At 38.2% G+C, this 23,983-nt stretch overlaps 1 protein-coding gene and 1 long non-coding RNA gene across 2 annotated transcripts in view; one reads left to right on the forward strand and one right to left on the reverse strand.

Annotated features, from left to right (window-relative positions):
• The first annotated feature begins 6,000 nt into the window (after window positions 1-6,000).
• LOC138099243 (V-type proton ATPase subunit S1-like) overlaps window positions 6,001-23,983 on the forward strand; it is a 49,915-nt gene continuing 31,932 nt past the window's right edge. Inside the window, exons 1-6 of the mRNA XM_068996377.1 lie at window positions 6,001-6,213; window positions 12,425-12,551; window positions 12,654-12,722; window positions 18,409-18,602; window positions 19,646-19,689; window positions 23,256-23,341. Coding sequence (XP_068852478.1) covers window positions 6,101-6,213; window positions 12,425-12,551; window positions 12,654-12,722; window positions 18,409-18,602; window positions 19,646-19,689; window positions 23,256-23,341 — 633 coding nt within the window. The 5' untranslated portion in view covers window positions 6,001-6,100. The remainder of the gene's footprint in view (window positions 6,214-12,424; window positions 12,552-12,653; window positions 12,723-18,408; window positions 18,603-19,645; window positions 19,690-23,255; window positions 23,342-23,983) is intronic.
• On the reverse strand, window positions 16,537-19,137 carry LOC138099252 (uncharacterized). The gene is made up of 3 exons (XR_011146693.1): window positions 19,020-19,137; window positions 16,830-16,930; window positions 16,537-16,730 (listed from the first exon to the last, which is right to left on the reverse strand). It is a non-coding gene; the product is annotated as an uncharacterized lncRNA (long non-coding RNA).

The following is a 23,983-nucleotide window of genomic DNA, read 5'->3' on the forward strand; positions in this document are numbered from 1 at the left end:
GAATCTGCCTCTTTATAGATTTGTTTCCTTTCTTTTTAAGCAGATTTTAAAAAAATGTAATTTACAAGTCCAGAAGGATGATTTAAATAAAACAGTAAGGAAATAGTTCAAAAAATATGAAAAGGTGGTAGTCCATTGATTTCAATGCAATGCAGTGTTGGAGGTTTTTGGAATCCTAGAATCATTTTGGTTGCAAGGACCATTAAAATCGAGCCCAGCCATTAACCTGACACTGCCAAGTCCACCATTAGATTCATGGTTTAAGTTCCACATCTATATGGCTTTTAAATACCTCCAGGGATGGTGACTCCACCACTCCCCTGGGCAGCCTCTTCCAATGCTTGACTACCCTTTCAGTGAAGAATTTTTTCCTATTATTCAACATAAATCTCCTCTGGTGCAACTTGAGACCATCTCCTCCTGTTGCTCTAGACCCTTCACCAGCTTCACTGCCCTTCTCTGGACATGCTCCAGCATCTCCATCTCTTTCTTTAGTGAGGGGCCAAAAACTGTATTCAAGGTGCAGTTTAATAGTGAACAGCATTTGAGGTGTGACCTCACCAGTGCCAAGTACAGAAGGACAATCACTTCCCTAGTCCTGCTGGCCACACTATTTCTGATAGGATGCCATTGGCCTTCTTGGCCACCTGGGCACACGCTGGCACCCCCAGGTCTTTTTCCACTAGGCAGCTTTCCAGCCACTCTGCCCCCAGCCTGTAGTGCTGACTGGAGTTGTTCTGACAAAAAGGCAGGACCCAGCACTTCACTTTGTTGATCTTCCTACATCTGGCTTCAGTCCATTGATCCAGCCTGTCCAGATCCCTCTGCAGAGCCTTCCTACCCTCTGTCAGATCAACACTCCTGCCCAGCCTGTTGTCTGCAAACTGATGGAGGGTGCCCTCGATCCCCTCATCCAAATCATCGGTAAAGACATTTAACAGAACTGGCCCCAGTACTGAGCCCTGGGGAACACCACTGACTGTCTGCCAGCGGGATGTAAACTCCACTCACCACCACCATTAGCTCTTTCCTGGTAGTGCTGTTTAGCCACACTGTGAAAATTTTGTGTAAATAGTTAAAAATTTGTGCTGGAATTACAGTGAGTTGGATGCTTGACTAATATTTGGGACATGTCTTTCAGCAAAATAAGTGCCTTGTAACTAATGTCATCCTTCAAATCAGTGTCCAAAAATGGCATTTGAAAGCATAGAAATGGAAAGTTTTAGGACATGTTGTATGGAAAGAGAGCTGTTGCAAGATAGAAAAAGTATTTTCAATACTTAGAATAGCTGAGGTATTTGTTAGGGCAAAGCCAAGTAAAACCAACATAACTGAAATAGTATATATTTTTTTTAAATGTATCATAATGGAAATTAGCATAAAAACCTTCATGTTAGTGGTCTTTAGCTGCTAATTTTGATTATTATAAATGTTTTGTTGATATTGTTACTGAATTTAAAACCAATTATTTTTTACAACTTTTTGTCCATAGCATTTATAACTGTACTGCATTTTGAGAAGGAATTAATTCTAAATTTTCTCTAATAGTTACTGTATTGATTCACCTCTATATGTAGCTTATATATGACATTTAAAAAGGTACTGGACAAGTATGAAGAATGAAAATGTTCTCTGTGTCAGACAGTGAAGAATACTGGGAAAGCTAGCTGAAAATATCAGTCAGAGTAAAAATACTCCATTTCTAGGAGAAGTAATTGCATTTTATCAGGAAAAGAAAACTGTTCAGCTAAAGGATTAGACCTGCCTAAGTTTCTAATAAAACTGAGTAAATTCTTTAAAAGCACAGCTGATCATCTTTGCTTGTTAGAGTTACTCAATAGATGGTTTTAGAATCTGTTGGTAAAATGGCCTTTTGGAGCACAGAGCCTTCCAGGATAATGAGAACAAATGACTGCAAAGTGTCAGTACCTCTTCAAAGAACAGAATGTGAGGTGAAATCCTAACCTCCATTCACTTCTGATAAGTGGCTGAAGTGATAAGCTTATCAAGTCTCTTAAATCATAGCTTAGAGGTTGAGCTCATGAGGAATCCATACTCCTGAAACACTCCGGAAGGGCTGATTAGAGTTGCTGGGATTGACTCAGTTCTTTCCCAAAGACTCTCCCTCCCAGGTAAAGGGGATCAGCCTGAATGGTGTGTAAGGTTCCTTCTGCACTAGTAAACACACAAGGCCAATCAACAACTTCTCTTACTTCACAGGATTCTTGTGAGCAGGAGTTTTCGAGCATGAATCAAAATTTGCCTTCTCCCCCCCCACCTCCAAGACCACTGGCAATCCATTTCCAGAGGGAAAGGTTCTAGCTTTCTTCCCAGATGTACAAGTGATTAGTATGGTAAGGAAACACGTGTTTTACCTCCCCTCTATCAAGATGAAAATCCATGCTTTTTTCAGGATGTAAATTTTCCTCTTTATATCTCAAAGGAGGAAGAACTCAAGAGTAATTTTCTCCACTTCCTTGCCCCAAAAAGATGTCCAAATGAGCAAAGTATTAGGTCTCTTCATAGATAATAAAATTATTGCAAACAGTGATAAAGCAAGATTCTAAATTAAATATGTGAGGGTAGCAAAGTAGTTGCTGATTCCCATTTGGCATATGGAAAATACATTTTCAATAGGAAATTACACTAATAGTAACTGAGATAAAAACCAAAATCATTGTCTTGGGTTCTTTTAATTATTATTTATTTTTAAAGAGCTTAAATTTAAATAAGCCTATTAGCTGAGCTGGGAGAAGTTCTTTAATATGCTGCTGTAGTACCATGTTAGCTCCCAAACCTGTTGCCTAAGGATGAAATTTGCATGCAAAATTGATGGGAGTTATTTTTGTCACCTATATATAGATAGTGCTCCTAGTTTATCTTGTAAAGTGTCCTTATCCCAACAGTCATCTCTGGCATGTCTTGCAGGCCTAAATTTACCTTCATCATTCACACTTCTTTTTTAATCCAAATTTTTTACATCAGGAATGTAGAATTCTGGAGTTGAGAGTTTTGGTGAGGTTTGTTTGTTTGTTTAAAGAGCATTGGCAAAAGACATTAGGCTTCCATCATCTTCATCTTTTCTCTCCAATTATTTTTTATGAGTCCCATCTTTCAACTTCAGCAGGATAAGAAATACAGATGATATGTGATAGGCATACAATTGTAAAAGATAGCATGTAAAAATGGGTAGGAGTAGAATGTAAATACAAAGTATGTCAATATTACAGCTGCTTTTAATAAAATTTATTTAGTTAACTGGGGATGCATAGTAATAGAGATATTTCCTTCTTAACTGCCATTTCATAATGATTTCACCGTAGTTTGATTTTCAGTATTTCAAATCTGTTTTGCATTTAAAAAAATCTTCATAATAAAGCAATTCTAAACCTGGACTCAAGATCACACATGAATTTTCAAGGAAAAAGCCCCGTGGAAATGCAACAGTAAATTGTGTGTGCTTTTGTGTATGCCAACAGACATTAATAAAAAGTGGCCTTAGGTTCCTGCTCACAGATAAAAGAACCACTTTGATCTTGTCTTATCGTAAATAAATGAAAGAAAAGAATATTTTTGTTAAAATCTCTTTGCAATAGGTATATTTTTTCTTACCATTTGGCAAAAAAACACCCTTTATTTTTAGGAGTGAAGAAAAAGAAGGAGAAAATATATGCAGATATATTTGTGAGCTAAATTTACTTAGTGAGGCAAATTAAAATCCCACTCAATAGGTTCTCCTCATTCCTTTTTTTTTCAAAGCTTTCTTCACTTCAGTTTTTCCCAAGCTGTGGTTTGTGGAAAAATATTAAAAAGGAAAAGTCAGTTTGTTTTCAGCTAAAAGTTTGTTCATAAGTGATACGGTAATCTGAGAGAAAACAATCTGGTTTTGTTTCAAGAAGTTTTAAGACTGTTTCTGTAGGGAATGCATGTATTCAGAGAATAGAGAGTATACCCACCAACTGTGCATCTCACTTGTGTGTGTTGGAAGCTTGTAACAGGGAAGAAACGGCGAAGCTCAGTATGTGATGACGGGGCCGATGGTGATCAGAGCACGTACGGAGACTGGGTGGAGTCCTGTGGTTTGTGTTGCCACGGCCATGGGGAGGAACAGGAAGTGAGGCTAGAAATCATCTGCTCATGTTCTACTTGTTGCCCAGAAATGTTTTGTACAAACCAAGTACACCTCCTACCAGGAAATATTCCATGCAACACAACAGCACAGAATGGTGGGTTTGACCCCAATCCCACTGACAGTGCTTTGCACAATAGTGGTTAATAAGGTATAAAATGTACCTCAATTTTGTACCTCACTGGGGAATGAGAATTTGACAAAAAATTTTAAGGGACAGGTGGACAGGTTTGTTTTTCTTGCCCTCCACAAAAAGGGCATCTTTTGGTAAGTCTTGGGCCCTCAGTTATGCTGAGTATTGACCTGGGAAATTAAACTTGTGATTGCAGTCTTACTATTAATGCTATATATTCTGCAGCTACTGCATTTGTCACCAGCAATCCCAAATAACCATATAGGCTGCATTCAATAAACCATGTGATTTGTGAACCCAACTGGCTCTTCTGAATGTGACCAGGCCTGCAGACTATTTGTGCATCTGACGTAGGACCTAGGGTGATGTTCTTGCAACAGTGTGTGAATCGGTTAGTGCGTCAAATACTGTCTGCAAAACTTTCTGCAAAACTGAGTTTTGTTGGAAATTCTGTGATTCACTTATTCTGCCTAGGTACTTCTGTTTCTACCTCTGTCTTTGTGGTCTGGTTTGCTGTCTTAACTGTACAAACCCCTAAACAGATGAACAAACACTGGCTTGGTAAAGAGAAGAGGTAGGATTTCTAATATAGCTCTGAGGAGCAGAGGAAAAAGTACAGCTAAAGAGTTAAATTCTGTGTTATGTAAAAGTAGCATGGAGAAGAAAAGGAACATGACAATGTTTTATTGCTGTCTTCAAAATTATTAGTGTTTTTGTCCCAGAAATCTGATTTCAGATTGAGTTGATGAACAAATTCCCTTATGTTAGGCAACCACACTATAACAATATACTGTAAGTTAAGGCAAATAGATTTAACTGATCCAGCTACACGTGCTCAGATTCAGACACACGCCTTCTGACCTCTGTTAGTGTCTTTTTGTACAATTTTCATTGTGCTTCCTTATTTTTCTCTTATCACAACTCGTTATAACAGAGCTCAGAACTTCTTTTGTGTATGATCTCTAATGTCCTGTTCTGATGGTGAGGAGGCATTTGTGCCCAGAGCTAAACACGTGCTGAGACTGCTGCTGCCTAATGTAGTCACAAGGTGTAGGAACAGCTCAGTGTTTGGCAGGCACAAAAAAGTGTGTCAGGGCAATTTGCTTCCTGGCATGAAGGAATTTTCTAAGACTATTTTGATCTTGCATGAGACTTGTGAAATACTGAAGTCATGTCACATTCTGAAGTGATTATAATTTGCCCCTGACTTTAGATATTTTTGATTTCTGGGATAGCATCACTGCATGCTAAAGATAGCTTAACAATTCTGTGTTTCAGTGGCTCTGAACGTGCCATTTTCTCTCCTCTCTTCCTTCTTGCTGGAATCTGCAGTTTGTTGCAGATTTCAAACCTGTCAACACCCAAATGTGTGACGCCAGATCTCAATACATGTGAAAAACTAAGCCGAGGGACATGATAATATGTAGCAGGGGAAGAAGATAGAAGTTCTGCAGAATACATTTTGTACAGTACAGAAAACTTTTCTGTAAACTCCATTTTGAAGTTGTATAACTCTGTTATCAGCCTGCCTCGGACAGGAGTTTGGACTTCACGACTCTCCCCTGCACTTGAAGGTTAGAGGAAACTGTCAGTGCTTTCACTGCAGAGAGTTTTACGAGCTGCTTAAACCACAAACCTGAAAGCATTAAAAACACGAGTGACTCCCAAGTTCAAGTGAAGGAAGTTCACGTTTTGAACCCCCCCCCCCGCTGTCGGAGAGCAGCGCCAGCCGCAGCCTGGCTGAAGGCGGCCAGCAGCAGCCCGGGCGGGAAGTGCAGCTGTGCACACGCTCGGACTCTCCCGCTGCAGCTGCAGTTCCGCTGCCCTCGCCTGGAGCCATGACACGGCTCTGCCCTGCTGCTCCAGCCCCGCTGCTGTGCACCCTTGCTGTGCTGCTCAAAACCTCCCTGGCAGTGGATCATGTGCCGATGCTGCTTTGGTCAACTCAGAGGTAAGAAACCGAACAAAAGTATCCCTGCTTATGCTACTGCTCTGCGTGTGTGTGCACAGAATGTATTGTGCCATCGATGGTGGTAAATCAGCTCTGGGCAACGAAATTGTCCAATAAATAAATTTGCACCTTGGCCATCAAACAAGCCAACAGATGATTTTACCCGTTTTGATTTATAATTTTAGTGTTCTACATTCAGCAGAAGGAAGTAAATAAATTCTGTAATCTAAAAATCTGAAGTAGATGTGCTTTATTCACCCTAAGGCATCTTTGAAGTCCACTGTTAGAGATGATGTTGACTTAAAGCCACAACATAAGGCAGTGACACAAAAAAAGGAGCTGACCAAAAACTGTGTGGCAGTTTTTTAAGTCTTGCATTTCCTAACTTCTGAACCCTGGCTTTTCACTTTAATGTTCTTTTTAATACAGGTTCTGAAATACACTGCTGTATGTATATGCATCACTTGTTAGAAACAACTGCAGTCTTGACAGATCCAGAGACACATGAAATTCAGGGGTTTGCATATACTTATGAAACAGGACTTTGAAGCTGTCTTGAAAGAACCAGATGTAGACCTCTTCTGTCCAACCAGGAATTTTATTCATGCTCACTTTAAGGATTTTGTACCATTACTTGGGATTTCCAGAAATATGGCAGGTTGGGCAATGCGGTAGTTTCAGGTGGATACTGGATATGAAAAGTTTTCAGAAAACTATGGGTCACTTACTTTCCACCTTTGCCATGATGTTTACTCATCTTTTATGCATTTCCAGAACCTGAAACTCTGCATATAGAAATCTGCAAGTTTTAAAAAAAGTTTGATTTTGTAGCTTTCACTTTTTTTCCCCCTGAAAGAAAAAAAAATGGATGTTTCAATGTCAAAGCATTTTTATATTCAAAATACTTAGTGATTCACCATTATATAAGACAGGCACATATATGAGTATTAACCCCTGTATTTAAAAGCAAAGTAAATGTTGGAAAGCACTGTTCTTAGGTTAAAAGTGATCCTAAGCATCCAAGAAAACATCAGTGCTTCCTTTGTCCTACTTCCTGGTTTATATAGAAAACACACCTGCTGCAAATATAAACAAGATCTTACCATTAAATCCCATGTCATAAAAGTAAACTTTCCATCAAGATGCAATTAACTCCCTGTTCTACTGCAGATTTTTCTGGTTTATACAAATCTATGGCAAGAAAATCTGTATACTGGACTGGTAAACAGTTTCATGTTTCCAGAAATAGAACCTTTTATGGAAGAAGTGTTCCTCCTGCCATGATATTTGCATTTTGAAAGGGGAAGTTCTTGTGGGGCCAAAATTAGTTCTGGTGAAGGTCAATGAAGCAACTGAAAAGAATGTCTTTGTTATTTTATAAAATAAAGTAACACTAACAGCAAGTTGGTTGCTAACCCTTAACTCTGTGCTTTACATCTTGGTGCTTCACAGAGATGCAACGTTTGCAGTGTGTGTTCTACAGGCCTATGAAATTTGGAAACTACTATTAAGAGTTTTTGGAAACTACAGAATTGCAGCAATTACCAATGGATTTCTGTCTACTCCATAGGAACATATCCCACTGGTTTAAAAGTTCAGCTGTTCATTAATCAACAGAAATTGCCATTCACTGATCTATCACCCTTTCCCAGGGTATCTGTTAGGATTTGCCATTGAATAGTTGAAGGATACTGCATTTTGTTGTAATTTAGAACTAGCCAGAGTTTTCCAAGCCATTATCTCAGGACAGCTGTATTAGGGAATGTAACACTTTAAAGTCTCTCTTATGCATTATTACTGTACTGTAATCATGGTATTAAAGATAATGATAGATGCCAGATAGAGATGAAACCTGCAGCTGACAAACAGATGCAGTGCACAAAGCAAAGGGAAGTGTGGTATCAGTTCTTACAGAGACATTAGTAAATCAAATACCTCTTTCCTCTAGAGAGAAAAATGCAGATCCCTACTTGGAGAAAAGTGTGTGTTTTTTAAAACACAACATTCTTTCTCAATTTAACTAGGGAATAACTCAGTATGTCATACTGTCCTGTTTTTCACAAAAGAATACATCACTGAATATATTTCAAATAACTTTGGTGTGGAAAAGTTGACCTTTATTCTAAATCAGCCTTTAAGCTAATATTCCCTGGTTGGTTTTTTGAAGCAGTAAAGATTGAGAGGCTCTTCTTGCATATGATACATACACAGAAGAAATTTGATTTAGCCATTTTGAACCAATATTCAGAGGAATTTCTTTCCCTCCACAGATAAAGAAAAGGAGTTTGAGGAAATAAATTCGTTAAAATTAGCTTTTGTGATTGCCCCCTCATGTGTTTGTTTTAGGAATGATTTTTTTGCCTCCAGTATTTTAAAATATATTACTTCCTTTTTTTTTTTTAGTGCTGTGCTTATATATGGAAAATAATCCTTTTCTGGCAAACCGAGATTATAAGTGACTTTGAGAAGATGTTAATGCCTTTGCACTGTTTCCTAAACTACAAGGACTTTACTGAAAAATCTGCTGAAAGAAGGTGTAACATAAAAGGGAAAAATTTTTTAGCTGTAATTTTATTGGATGCCTATGGAGACAGTGTGTGCCAGCATGAATGCCAGTTTGCTTCTGCTGTGAAGGGGAAAATCTGGTTTCTTAGATGGTAATCACAAGGTGACTGATAGAGACAACTGATAAGAATAACTTGTAGGAGTTCCAAAGCCAGCTACAAAGCAAAAATGTAAGGTCATGAGTTAGAGTGATAGAAGTCTTGTTATCTTCCCATCAGCCTTTCTGGTGGGTTCAGATACAGGAAGTCTTGAAATCTTTTCTTCCATCAAACCTAATTGCTCAAATTCCAGAAAGAATACTGTTCAGGGAAGAATCTGTATGCTTAGTGTCAGAGCAGTGGGTTATAAGAATGAAGCAAAATACCAAGCTAAGCTTGCTTTCCTCACTCTCTTTAGTGCATTGTTGGATGGTTGGAGGAAAGAGAGAGCAGTTGAGTTTTAAGTTTCCTCAAACTTAAAGCTTCCATGAGATTCCTTAAACCTGTGTGGCCCTGCACACACATTAAAGCACATACATCAGCAGAGATACTTGTCATTTTGAGCCCTGATGGTTCTGTGGCGGGGAGTCCAATGCACTTGGCACAGGGATGAGTGTACGAGGCTGGGTGTCTTGGGACACAGGGTTTTGTGTGAGCAGTTGATAACAGCAATCAGTATGTGTGCCGGCCTACTGCCGGCTTCACACCGTGCCATCCGTCACTGAGGTGAGCAGTGCAGTGCGATGAGCTGGGTGACTGCTCAGGGAAGCACATCATCAGTGTATCTGTGACCTGTGGCACTCACAGATCTCCATTTCACCTTGCACTTCACAGTAAAGCACCCAGTAAAACATACTGACTGGGCAAGGAAGCTGGTGGGGGGCTGGAGCACAAGTCTTGTGAGGGGTGGCTGAGGGAGCTGGGCACGTTTCGCCTGGAGAAAAGGGGGCTGAGGTGAGACCTTATTGGTGTCTGCAACTCCCTGAAAGGAGGTTGTAGCCAGGAGTGGGTTGGTCTCTTCTCACAACTAGCAAGTGTGTGGATAAGAGGAAATAGCCTCAAGTTGCACCAGGGGAAGTTTGGGTTGGATCTTAGGAAAAATTTCTTCACTGCAAGTGTAGTCAGGCATTGGAACAGGGAAGTGGTTGAGTCAACTGGAAATGTTCTAAAATCACATGGATGTGGCACTTAGGCACATGGTTTAGAGGTGGACGTGGCAGTGCTGGATGGATGGTTGGACTTGATTTTAGAGGTCTTTTCCAGCCTAAATATTTCTATGGTTCTACTTCCTGTCTGAACCACACTGAGAATGTTGTTGCGCTGAGCGGACAGCAACAGCCCCCTCAGGGAAGGATGTAGCCTTCCCAGCTGCCATGCACAGGGCTCACCAGACTGTTTAAAAGAAGCAAAATAAATGCATGCATGATATTGTGAATATAAGTATTAGGCAAATGCTGCATTCTAATAGAATTATTAACCAACTGATGTAGATGTTTTTTATGATGATGAAGTTACTAAAGTTTACTGCTTGAAAGTTAAAAAGTGTCACAAAGGGTTTTTTCAAGGTTAGATAGATAGCAAGAACTGCTTCAAGGAACAGGGAATTTCTTAGAAGCAAGTATGCTTTAAAAGAGGATCATTAAACTTCTGAGATTTTGAGTTCACAGCAAAAGCCTTTACCATTGTGGTGCTGCAGATAATTTCATTTTGTTTGATGTGCTTTCTGTTACCTTTTATTCTTAATTGCAAGTCCCCAAAGCTCTCAAAAGCTTCATTTTTTCTTCTAAGATTAGGTATGAAATGGATTAATTTAGTTATTTTTAAAAGAAATATACTAAGATATTCAGTGTCATTTTCTTTCCCACAAGCCATTTTTCATCATCTCTTAATTTGATCTATCTGCTTTTCCTTTAATATCGTTAGTATTTTGGTGTGGCCATGCAAGGCAAAAAGTCAGTATGAAAGTCAGTTCCTGAAGAGTCATTTCAGAATCTTAGGGACTTTCTGTGTTTTCAAATCTATTCATTTTAAAGATTGTATTTAATTTTTTTGAAATGGTGAGGTTTGTCTTCTCTGAAAAGTTGAGGCATGCCTGTTACAATTTCTGAATTATGTTCATAAATATATGTTAATGTGGTTTTCCAAGCAAAAATTAACAAAGAAGTGAAGATGCTGAGTAAAACTAAGAAAATATCAGATAATTTCACCAATAAAACCCCATTTTGTTCCTCTCAGCAAGATTTATTTCTAAAGCTTAAAAAGTGACAGGCAAAAGGTCTACTAGAATTTAATTTTCACATCTGCAGCATGTTGTCCTGAAGGAGCCGTCCACATAAGGAGTTTGCTCTAACACTTTCCCAAACCCCAGAGTCTGAAGTGAGAAAGGTATCACCTGGTGCTGCAGGACTGTGCTGGTTTTATCTCTGCCATGGGTGCAGTTTGAGGTTTTCGATTCACTTTCAGCAATCTTCATTGGAATTAACAGGGAAGACTTGGAGTGCAATATAGATTTTCTTTATCCAAAAAACAACATTGAACCCCACCTATGTGTTCATTAACCCTGTTCTGCCTCCATCTTAAAGGACTGCAGAGGTTGTTCTCATTCATAAAAGCTTACTGTGCAAGGGTCATTTGCAAATTGCTTTGGGTTAGAAAATTTAATTTGTATCTCAACTTGATCAAGTTGCAGTCATATAATAGCTGATGCTAGAGCACACAACAATTGCCTATATCCAAGTCTTTGTAATTAGAACCAGTTAGAGTGTCTGGAATACCTGTTTTCTCAGGCTTTAGCAACTGATGTGTACCTGGGTAAAGGTGGGAGATTATGCATCAAGGTCATGGTTTTCCATAGACAGTTTTCATTAGTCAAAACACCAAGGATACAAATGTTCATAAACATTTTCATCCATATAGACCTGTGTTGTGTACTGTTAAAATCCCAATGAGGTATTGAAAGAATAATGCCACCTCTTGTTTTGCCTGTTTTCTGTAGCAGCAAAACTAAATAGATGAATTATTTCTCTGTCCCGTCCTCATAGTGAGAGGTTCACAAAAGAGTGTAAGCTGGGTGCCTTGAGTCCTTCCATTCAGAAGAACTCCTGCTGCTGGGAAGGTGGCTTTTCTAAGCAGCTTCTGTAGAATGATTCCTTCATCATGAAAACCTTAGGAGAAAACTTACTTACAATAGCACTGAAAGGACACTTCTACTAACAAATATTTTATAAAAAAATACTACTTGATGACAACTTGTGATCTAGTCTGAGTTCTACTCCTCTTGACCTTCATCTACCAGCACTGCAAAGTGTTTTGGGAGTTAGGATGCCCTCTGGGAATTCTCTCTGGATGTTTTCAACATATTCTTCTTCATTATACTTAGCAAGTAACTTTTTTTGGAAAGATGCAACTCTGCTGTTGTACAGAAACAAGAAAATAGAGAGACACATTAGCTCTATTATTTCTTAGTGTAACACAGTCAATTTGATGTGTAACACAGGCATAAGTGGGCAAGTTCTTTTTCTCTTGAGTAGAATGAAAGTAAACTGAACTGCAAAGTTGATCTTAAACTAGAAATGATGATTTCATTACCTGCTGCTGCATATTTAAAGACAGAAGAGGTATCATCATTGGCAGCAAATTTTACAGAAAAGGAAATTATTCCTTTATAGATCTCAGTGGAATCCAGGCCCTGCTGTGCACGAAGGACACGTTGTCTCAGCACAGGAGCTGACGGAATTCTTGCAACCTCTTTTTACCCAGAACTCCAGAAACCTCGTCTTGTTCCTGCAAGACAGGGTACGTAAACCATTTTTTTTTCTCACCAATACTGAGCACGAGTCTGTACCTAAATGAGATGCCATGGCTCCTTCTCACCAACCTACTCTCTTTGTTTTTCAGCTTAGCATAGATGATTTCACATACTTCAGTGAATCCTATGGCAACAAGAATCCGTTTCAAAATGTTCAGGCAAGCATTTATCTCTTTTATTTCTTTATGTGCAGTATCTAAAAAGAGAAGTAAAAAGAAAAATAAAGATGTAAGAAAGATGCAAATAGAAAATAATTGGGAGAAGGAAACTGAGTTGCAGAAGTTTTCCTATTTAAATTTTTGAGATTATTCCGGTTTAAGCTGGTGTGTTAAAGGAAATCTACTGAGTGTGCAGATATGTGCTTTGTAGCTATTATATTTTTAAAGACTGAGTTGTCAAAATTGTTCATAACTGACAAAATTGTTCTTAAATATGATGCAATTTTCTATTGTAAAAAACAATATAAACTTCAAGACTAGCACCCCAAAATTCTGTTTTGAAGCCATAGGAAGAAAAGAAGTTATAGGAACCAATCATTTTTGTCTTATTTTCAGAATTTAATACCTATTTTGTTTCCACAGAAATTGAAGCTCATTTAGGGAGTTAACTGTTTTATATTTGTATTAATATATCACTAGATGCTGTATTGCCTTAATCTTGATGAAAAAAATAATGCTAGTTGATTAATTTGAAATAAATTCCAGGCACAGAATTTAAGATGGAATCCTCCTGAGTCAGTCAACAGCTTCAAATTCTGTCCTCACTGAGGTTTATGGATTTTGTTCACAGCATCTATGGCTGTACATGACAGTTTATGGAAATGTAATTAGACAAAATGTTCACTTATGGAAGTCATAAAGACATTCCTGGAGGCAGGAACAGAACTATTACTAATGCAAATGGTATCAGAGCACACAAGGAAGTGTAAATTCCCAAGCACCACACAGCAAGCACTATATGTAATTAAATACATAAATATTCACATATTACCCCTCTCTACATCTATACTAAGAACCTCACATCTTCCTTGTATGACTGGAACTGGAGATATTAGTCTCTTTGTCATATAACAGCGTTTTAACACTGATGCTGGAAGAGAAAAAATTATTCAGAGTATCTATATGGGTTTTCTGAGGAATGAATGGGAGTCACAATCATCTCCACTGTAAGGATCACTGGTTGTGTCTGCAGGCACAGTTCTTCTCTGCTGTGCCTTATCTTCTCAGGGTTTAACATCTCTGCAGTGCTGTGTCTGGGGCAAATTTTTGTTGCTGCCTAACTACAAAACCGGTTTAATTTCAGAAGCTGTTTGAAATGCATTGCAATGCATGATACTGCAAGTTCCTAATAATGTGGTAGTCTTATTTAAGTAGGCCCTGGATGTTTAAGAGGAGGGATATAAAAGTATTTAACACATTCTTTTTTTGCCTTGTAATCAGGACTCTGTCAGCACTGTATATAGAGATTAAAGGCTTTAAAGTCTAGAGATGAGTCCAGAGACTGATGGGTTTAGAAATCAGCTGGTGTACAAGGGGATTTGGGACCTAGTGAGGGCTGGTGAGGAGGTCCTCAGCTAAACAGAATGTCATGTTTAAGTAAATCTTTGTCTGTACCTGGCAGGTCAAAGATTTATACCCCAGTTTTTAACAATCTGAATAAATGTAATCAACTGTTTTCTTTCTGACCTTGCCTCTGTTCCCTCTCTGTCTTGGAGCTGAGAAATCTTTCCTTTTTATGGCTTCTTTAAAACTGAAAAGTTTATTTTTGCAAATTGCTCACCTTAACTACAGCACTTCCTACATTTGTTCTGTTGGATTTGGCAGTCTTAATGCTTTTCTAGTGTAGTTTGATGGAGGTGAGGTGCTGTAACATGAGTGAAAGAAAATGAGATGTATAAATTACATACTTCTTTTTCAGCTAGATGCCCATAGGGAGAGTTTTGTCAATATCTATTGCATAGGGTTTAGTTCTTAGGGCCAGAAAAGGAACTTTATAATCATCCATATGGATGTAACAGAGTCTACAAAAAATTTCTCAGTTGCTATCATATTACTTGAACTCCACTTGAGATACTTTGAGTAAGAAATCAATTCTTAATCAGTATATGAAAGATTGCAATAATATTTACACAACACAGGACAAAGTGAAAGTCAGGTCTGAATTTTCTCACTGGGGAAAGTAGAATCTTTGATGTTACATGATCACAAGTTTTTTACCTACACAGTCCATATTATACAAATGATTGGTGAAGTTATAATAAATTTTCCATTGCTCTCAAGCATCCTCCTTATGAACTTCAGAAATCAAACTTATTCATAAACCTAAGCTGGAGATTTCATTTAGAATGTATAAGTGCATGTAGCAGCATGTGTACTACAAGAAGAAAGCGTTATTTGAAAAAGAGTTATAGGCTTGTAAACCCCAGAAAGATTTGCAGATATTAGATTTGTTCAGCTGCATTAGCAGCTGTTCTGAATTTTTGGTATGAATGAGTTTGCATGCAATGAAAGAGTCTTATTTCTAGTTAATACAAAAGGAATCTTATAGGTAGATCATTTATCTTGAACTTTCAAACAACTTCTAAATTAAACAAAAAAATACAAAGATTAGCATTTGGGGAACTTTGTCAAGCAGTCACCTACCCTACCAACTATTTTTCTTTAATATTAGTTTTGGTTTTCCCCAGACAGTGCTCAGCTCCTTAGAACTGCAGTGTGTTGTTAACACACTCCAATTAGTGGCCAGCTGTGCAGCTACATAATTATGACTGTAAGTCATTGCCATTTTTGGTCTGATAACTCCATCCTATCCTCACTCAGTGGTCATAGACTGAGCAGTACTGTTTAGTCACGTGTGATACAGAGGTTCTAAAAAAGTTTTGATTGTCTTTATTTTCTCTCTTTTAGTTTTATTATATTATTTCTTGACAAGGGAACATGGCCAGAGCTGCATAATAATCAAGATAACAGTTCATAGATTTATTCAGTGATATGATGTTTTGTTCTCCAGCCTTTTCTAAAATATTATTAATATTTAATTTTTTCAATCCTAATCAGTATCAGCTTCTGAATTACCATTTTCAAAGAGCTGTTGTAATTCTCAAAGTTTCATTACTGAAGGGTAACACTCAGTTCTGAGTCTATTACCTATTATTGTGTATGTAAAATCAGGTTTGTTTTTCTGTCACCCTGTACTGCGCTAAAATCAATTTACATTTAATCTTACCAGTTATTCAGTTGCCCAAGACGTTGTACCAGAAGCTGCTTCTGTGGTTCATCAGTCAGCCACTGCCTTTACTAACTTGAATAATTTGGCATAATGAGCAAGTTTCATTAGCTCAATATATATCTTTTTATCAGATAGTTTAGGAGCATATGGAACAGAACAGACCCTAGTGCAGTAACAGGTACTTTTTTACCACTTTCTTGCTAAATCTTTACCTATCCTTTAGCTACCTTCATGTGAAGACAGCCTCTCTCTCGCCAAAGCAGCTTAGTTTCTTCAGTAGTCCTTACCTCAAGACTCTGCCAAATGCCTTGTGTGGGTTCAAGTAGACCCTCTAGACCTCCCTTTTGTACATGCCTGTTGATTCCTTTGGATATTTTCAGCGGAATTGTGAGGCAGAACTTTACTGTGAAAGCTACATCAGGTATTTTCCCCGATATAGTCCTTCCTCATTGTTTTAGTCTGTATTTTATTCTTTGGAATGCTTCCTCCCATTCTTGGACTTCAGGTTTGCTTCTCCACAGTCCCTTGGATCTGTCTGTAACCCTCAGAAAAAAAAATTGGGTGTCATGTTTCCCACTGTACAGTACAGCATGGAGCTATTATTGTTCAACAATAACTCCTGTAGCTGCAACACTGTTTATCAGGTAAAGTACATCAGATCAATTTTCATTAAAATTATAGCTTACAGCTTTATGTGTACATTTGACAGCAACAGCTACAGTGTAAAAGTTTGTGGGATAGATAATAATTGGAAAGTGAAAATTAAACCTTCCCCTTCCTTTTCCCCTTCCTCTCTCTCCCTGTCCCACTCCTGTTCCTAGCTACTGTGTGCTGCTTTCCTTTAGCAGAATGCAAAATCAGATGTTTTTCAATATCCTCTTCATACTCCACCCCCTTTTGGAGTTTTCGTGTCTTGAACAAGCATGGTAGCTGAAATCCTGAAATGTGTAAAGCAGCATATGAGTATTGTAAAGAAAAGTGCACAGCTGCCAAATGGCAAGAAGAACAAAGCAGAGGCAAGGGATCAGATTGCCTACCTGAGGCTAGTGAATTGATACCCAGCTGTGTCTACCCTTCACATGAAAAACAGCTGAATACCAGGGGCTGGAAGCTGAGACAGATGGCAGTGCAGCACTGGCTAGGAGCAGAGGCACAATTCAGATATTAGTCAGTGATACACTTTATATCTTATTATACATTAAATGAGTAATGTGCTTAATATATATCCTTGGATGAAGTGGCTGTTGCCATTCTGGCTACTGCTATGGGACAAGGGATTAAAATATTGAAAATAAAATCATTGAATTGCTTAGAATTTCAGGTCTAAATTCAAATCTATAAACAAATCAAAATGAAATGTTTCATCTTTCTCTTCCCGGAGGTGCTAAAAACACTACTCAAAGACCTGTACACAAGATCAATGCTTTCTGCTCTATTTTAATTTCTGCAATTATTTTTCTATCAGTCTGGAAAATCAGACAATGCTGCATAATCCTCCCTTATGAGCATTTATAGAAATGTGAAAGTACCTATAGCCTTTGCCTAAGAAGGAAAACATGAGCAATTAGAAAGAAACAGAGCAGGTCAGAAAAGTGGTAATCAGGTGAAGAACAGACAAAAAGGAAAAAAGGAATAGTAGGAGAAAAGTGTTAGGATCACTGTAATTCTTATGTTTTATTTTCTCTCCTTTGTATAGTTGAAGGGAGCAATGATAAAGCATCTTTGGTTGGCACCTGGCATCAGGCCAGGGTCAACCCACCACAATGTCAAATATGGGCTGCATTAATTTTGATCATTTCCAAATCTTCATCTAGCATTTTGTTTCCCCAAATATTTCAAGTTAATTTTATTATCAAGAAAAATGCTTGGAAAGATGTTTTTTGACTATGCAAGTTCCAAACTTTTAGAATGAGAATGTTTTTAAATTCATTTCACTCAAGTATCTTTACCAGAAATTCAGCTATCAGAATTTTTAATAACGTGAAAGATACCCTGATGCTTTATCTGAACTAATTCAGCCTGAGCTTTATAATTTGTACTTTGAGTATAAAGATGGAAAGTTTAGGACATGAATTTTTTTTGTGTTTGTCTGGAGGCTCTGTAGAGCCTGAAATCTGCAGCTTTCTTTAATTAATTGTTACAAATTAAACACTTTCCTGTACCATGTGCTGTACCACCAGGATGTACACAAATGCAGGGTGTTTATTATGCAAAATATGACTCCTAACTGAATGGAGCTGCTGGAACTGGAGGTGTCTGACATTGATCTTTCTTACCTCCAAAGGCATTTAGTTAGACAGTCATCTGAGCTTTGCTTCTGGCAGTGTTCATAACCACTACTTAGCTTGAGAACTTCTACATCATCTGTCTCTCCTCTTCCATCACACGTGGAAAGGACAGTAAAAATTTGGTATTACTGAGTACTTTAAGCTTGCTGCAAGAAAGTTCAGGAGCAGCCTGCAGCCACCATCAGGCTGTGAAAATTCACGTGCTGTTTACTGTGGTGGTTCTTCGCCTTGAATATTAAATTAAGGATACATTAAAAAAACGTTGTGTTTAATTATTAACCAGCTAAATATTAAGCAAGTCAATAAACTGTTCATAAATTTGTTACAGGAAATTCTTCAGTCTTCTCCTTCATCTTTAGTTTTGCCAGCTGTTGACTGCAAGGCTACCAAGTATCTCCTGAGCGTTCTTCAAGAATCAAGAGATTGGAGGTTGACACATGTAACTAATCTCAATGTTTCTCAGCTGGAAGTGAATGCATCTAACCCAAACTTACTGGTGGTTCAGCTACAACCACTTGCCAGGTAGGAGCTTATCCCGAAGAAGAACTGACCCACATGTGTGTGTGATTTTTAGAGCTTTTGAGAATGTCGGTTGTATTCAGGAAATTCGAAAAAACAAAGTGGAAGCTTGTAGGGCTGTCAAAATTGTTTCTCTTACAAGGATGAATTCAGTGTTTTTCAAAGTCCCCTGATAAGCTTACCAGGTGTAATAGATGAATTATGTTGGGAAGGGCGTCAGGCATTCCTATTTTGTCTGCCTCATTATATGAGAACAAAGGGGCAGCTAATAAAACTAAATGGCAACACACTTTTTAGCAGAAAGGCTCAATTACTTTACTCAACACATGATTAACCTGCAGAATTAATTGCTAGAAGGCATTCCAGGAGTCAAAAATACTGGCAGGATAAATAAGCAAGCAAATAAACCTACAGACAAACCTGAAGCTGATAAAGAGCCTGATTTTCCATCACTGTAGAAGAAAGAGGAGGGCTATAGTTCTTCATGTTTCCAGCTCTATGAGGACTGTGACCTAAGAGAGATAGGGAGAGACTGTTCCTTCAGGTGAATGTATATTTAGAAAATACAAGGCATGGTTGCTCAGCTTCTTCTACTTACTCTTCTTCCCAGCCTGTTGCTTGCTTGGGCTTTTGTACGTCGGTGTAAGGGGCAGATATCAACGTGTCCTGAAGAAATGCAATTCTAGCTGTCATGTCATTACACAAAAAGAGGCATGATGATGACTATTTTAAGGAGCTCCTCTACAAATGTTAAACAATGGGCCAACACCAAATGAAAAAACAGCTTCCCAGAGACTCATCAAAATAGTGTCAGCAGTATGGCTTCTCTGCTGCCTAAGTAGTTTGAGGGGTTTAAGAATCAGCTGAAGATGTGGTCCTTGTATTTTTAATGGCTTTGCAGAAGAAAAGGGTCATTAAGAGGAGATGAAAGAATGGCAGAGGGATTGACAGTAATCCTTTTATCAGTCAGTATCTTCATACACTTGATTCACATCATTCTTGCCTAGAAAAGATTTTTAATTATTTCTCTCCCTCTTTTTCTCTAGTGGTTTAAAAGAGATTTCCACCCTGGAAGCAATTGCTGAAAATGGTAAGTAATATTACCTAGATATAACTAACATTTCATCACTTGTGTTTTCACTTGAGTAGGGTGTATTCTCTACTCTCTTACAACTACTATTTAAAGGTTATTATCCCACTCCTCTTCTACAGTATTTTTAAGATGTGGTTGTCTTAGTGTTGGGATACTAAGTGTCTGATTAAAAATCCACGTGGGTATAGCTCTGTGACTTGAAATGTCATGATAATTCACTTCTGCTTCAGGCCTGAGCCTTTGCTCATTCTCTGAGCCCAAACCCTGCATCTCTGTACAACTTGAGCTGCCTCCCTCAATCTCACCTTGCAGACTGGCAGCTGGAGGTGCCAGGCTCTTCTGGCAAATCCGAGGCCTTGGTCTCAACAAAGGGTGTCTGTGTGAATAGGAAATGTTTTTCTAATCTTTATAAAATAATACTGATGGCCTTCTTTGCCTTTGGTACAGTCTTTTATTGGTTTTGCAGTTTTAATAAACACTACTTGTTGAATCTCTCCATATAAGACTATAAAAAACTTCTCTTGCCTAGCATCTGGTTGAAAAAGAGGTGCCATACACAAAAATGGCACTGAGAGGTATCTCACTGCAGAGCTTTCACTTACTACTCCAAATTAGAAATTGAATTATAAAGGGCAAATCACCGAAGTGGTAGTTTGGGGGGTTTACAGTGTAGTGGGCTGATAATTAAATAGTGTTTTTAGTGCCTATGACTGTTTCTGCTCACAACTGGGGTTATAAAATCAGAAGCAGATTTGAAAATCAGGGGAAAATACCTTAGTACTGAAATCAGTTTTGTATCCTTTTCTCTTTGTTTTTGCACTAGTCCAAAATGAGTTGAGTTTTATACTAAAAGCAAGCAGTTGGATTTTCATCTCTGAATTGCAGAGGAGTTATTTTGTCTTCTTTTCTTTTCCCCGGAGCATATTGGATAGCTGAGACTTGATTTAATGTTGGTCTTGGCTGAACAGCAGCTTTTTCTTTATGGGACATTTCTTTCATCAGCTGCATGGATTCAAGAATAAGCTTCCCAAGCCCTGGGATCATAGTATCATAGAATATGCTGAGTTGGAAGGGACCCATTGGGATAACTGAGTCCATCCTGGCCCTGCACAGGACACCCCAAGAATCACACCATTTGCTTGACAGTGTTCTTCAAATGCTTCTTGAACTCTGTCAGGTTTGGTCCTCAGCCATTTCTCTGCGGAGCTGTTCCAGTGCTCTGGGTAGAAAATGTTTTCCTAATATCCAACTTAAACCTCCCCTGACTCAGTTTCCTGCCATTCGTTGAGTCCTGTCACTGGTCACGAGTGATGAGGTCAGTGTCTGCTCCTCCTCTTCCCCTCACGAGGAAGTTGTAACTGCAATGAGGTCTCCCCTCAGCTTCCTCTTCTCCAGGCTGAACAGACCAAGTGATCTCAGCTGCTCCTCATAAGGCTCCCCTTCAGAACCTTCACCATCCTTGTTGCCTTCTTTGGATGGTTTTTAATTGCTTAATGTCGTTTCTATATCGTGGCACCCAAACCTGCCCCCAGCCCTCGAGGTGAGGCCGCCCCAGTGCAGAGCAGAGAGGGACAATCCCCTCTCTTGCCAGGCTGGTGATGCTGTGCCTGACACACCCCAGGACAGGGCTGGCCCTCCTGGCTGCCAGGGAGCACTGTAGACTCATGCAACTGTTGTCTCAGGCCACTTTGTTTGGGAAAGCAAAGTTAACAGGTGACCTGCGGGAGGCTGGAAGGAAAGGTATGCCAGCTTTTTGGTTAATATCAACTAGATGTTAATCAGGAAGGAGGTGTGTGGATTAGGGAAGACACGCCACTTTGCAGGGCCAGGTACAAAACCTGCACTACTGTTCCCATGTAGGCACCTAATTTAGACGCTTTAAAATATGGTGGGCAATCTTTTCTTTGGAGGATTTGAAAATACTTCATAAGAAAGGCAGAGTTCTGATCACAGGCAAACAAGAATCTATATCAATTCTGTTGTCATAAGGATGTTCACAGAAGCTTCTCTGGAAGAAGGAATTACCTCTAGAACCTTCCCAAAGGCAAGAGTTGTAGATGTTACTGGTAACTATAGTTACATGTAGCTTCTTTCTGAAGGGAAATGCAAATAACATGTTATTTCAGAAAGCTGTTGGTTGCTTTAATAAAAGAAAACCCAAAGTCAATCTCTGCATTTTTATATGCATTGGTTTTTTTTTTTTTGTTCTGCATATTTTTGCTAAGGCTGAGGAGAATTTCCAAAATATTTGAAACCAGAATACAAAATCTACATTATATAATGCCTTGGATCTCCACAACCAATGTAATTATGGCAGTAGTTTTTAGGCAGCTTTTTTTCTGAGTAAGTACATTTCGTATAGTAGATTCTCTTAGCAATAATTCTTAGTAGGAAACTTCACATAGCTGTGATTCTTGACTGGTATGAGGAAATCAATTCAGTTGAAACCCTACAGGAAAGAAAAGTATTTTCATTCTTAAAAAAGCCAAACATTTTACTCAGCCAGGACACCATAATTACAGTAAATAGAACTGGTTAAAAAGGGTAATAATATAAAGTCTTATTTTCAGCACATGCAAATAAAACACAATTTCTGTAAAGTATAACCTCGAAATCTGAGAAGTTTGTATGTCCAGGTTATAAAATATCCATCCATCAGGCTAGTATGTGAATGAGAAGTGGGAAGGCCAGAAAGAGTAAATGTGAGTCTGCTTGCTTGCTTCTCGAGCAGTCCCAATAACACCACTAGTAAAGGTTCATGATTCACAGCTGTTATGCTCCTTATAAGCAGATGTTCATGTTTCTGCATAAATTTTGGAAGTGTTTATCAGTTGGAAGTGTTTATTGTAACTGCCTGTGGTTTCAGAACTAGAGGAGCATCTTTTGTAGAGGCGTATTTGGACCTCTTTGAAAGGTTGTCTCTTCCTTATCTGACTTTTCCTTCCTTTTTCTGAAATATTCCACCATATTTCTCCTTTGGCCTCCAAAGTAATCAACAGGAAGATTTTCTGTGTCCTGTTGGGGGTGCTGAAGAAGGCTTTAAATCCACAGAAGGCAAAAGAAATACTGCTACCAGTATTACACATATCATGCCCCACACTAAACACCATGTTTTGAGTGTTTTTTCTCAGTGGTAGTTACGTGTATTTTGTAATTCAAAGAATAATACTGCTTAAATTTTATTATTTACTTATTGACTGGTCACTTGACTAACAGATTAAGAGATCCTGTTCACATCTCTTAAGTGATTTCTTCTGCTCTTGCTTTTAATTCCCTAAAGTTCAAACCTTAGGGTATGTTTTCCATTGTTTTACTTTTCAGTTTCAAAATCCCTCCTTTTTCTGAATTGTTGTATTTTTTTTATATTATCTCAATGAAACTGTGCATTTTTCAAGACACTGAGCATGTCTTATCCCATTTGTACCTATATGGAATGAGCACTTAAGTTGCTTGAGTAGACTGAATAAGCTTAAACATCTAGCTCATTACTTCTCCAACTACTGTAGAATTTTAGCTTTTTGATCTTGCAGAGTTTGTTGAATTATACGTGTTTCTATTTACAGACAAAATAATTGGAAGAGTGACCATGGATCTGCAGGAACGAGGGGTTCATTTTTCAGTAATTTATACTGCAGTGAGACCTTCAAGGGTGAGTAATCTGCAGTGCCTAGAACTGTCAGATTTTTATCATCCAACAACTTAATGTTTACAGAAGAACTCTGTAGATTATTTTCAAGATTATACAGGCAGGCAATCTATATTATATGAGGTTTTGACCAGAACTGATTGCATGAATTTTCATATATGATACCTATATCACATAACTATTGAAGTTTTACTATTCTAGGAGGCTATAAATCTGCCTTTGTCTGTAGAACTTATTACTGATTTTAAGAACTGTAAATTAATTTTTTTTTCAGTTTAGCTCTAGTGGTTTTGTAGTGAGTTCTATGTGGAACATTATCAAGCTTCCTAGTGTGGCAGGTTAGTATAGACAGAGGGTTATTAATTAACTGAAGGCTACTAAAGTATCCATTTTAAAATTGATTGGTTCAATTTCTTTTAATCAATACTTGGTATTTACAACTGCAAGGTAAAATTTTCACCCTTGCTTATAGTCAGAATATAATTTATAGATCGCATCATATCACATTAACAGTAAGCAGCAATGCAGAATAGTTATTTATGCAGAGTTATCTTTTTGTATGACATACAGGTTGCAATCAAAAAGTATTCAATTTTTAATTTTAATGTGAATAAATGGAAGACAGTCCTGCCTTGGGGAAAACAA

Source organism: Aphelocoma coerulescens, chromosome 1A, assembly GCF_041296385.1.
Source record: "Aphelocoma coerulescens isolate FSJ_1873_10779 chromosome 1A, UR_Acoe_1.0, whole genome shotgun sequence".
Taxonomy (NCBI): domain Eukaryota; kingdom Metazoa; phylum Chordata; class Aves; order Passeriformes; family Corvidae; genus Aphelocoma; species Aphelocoma coerulescens.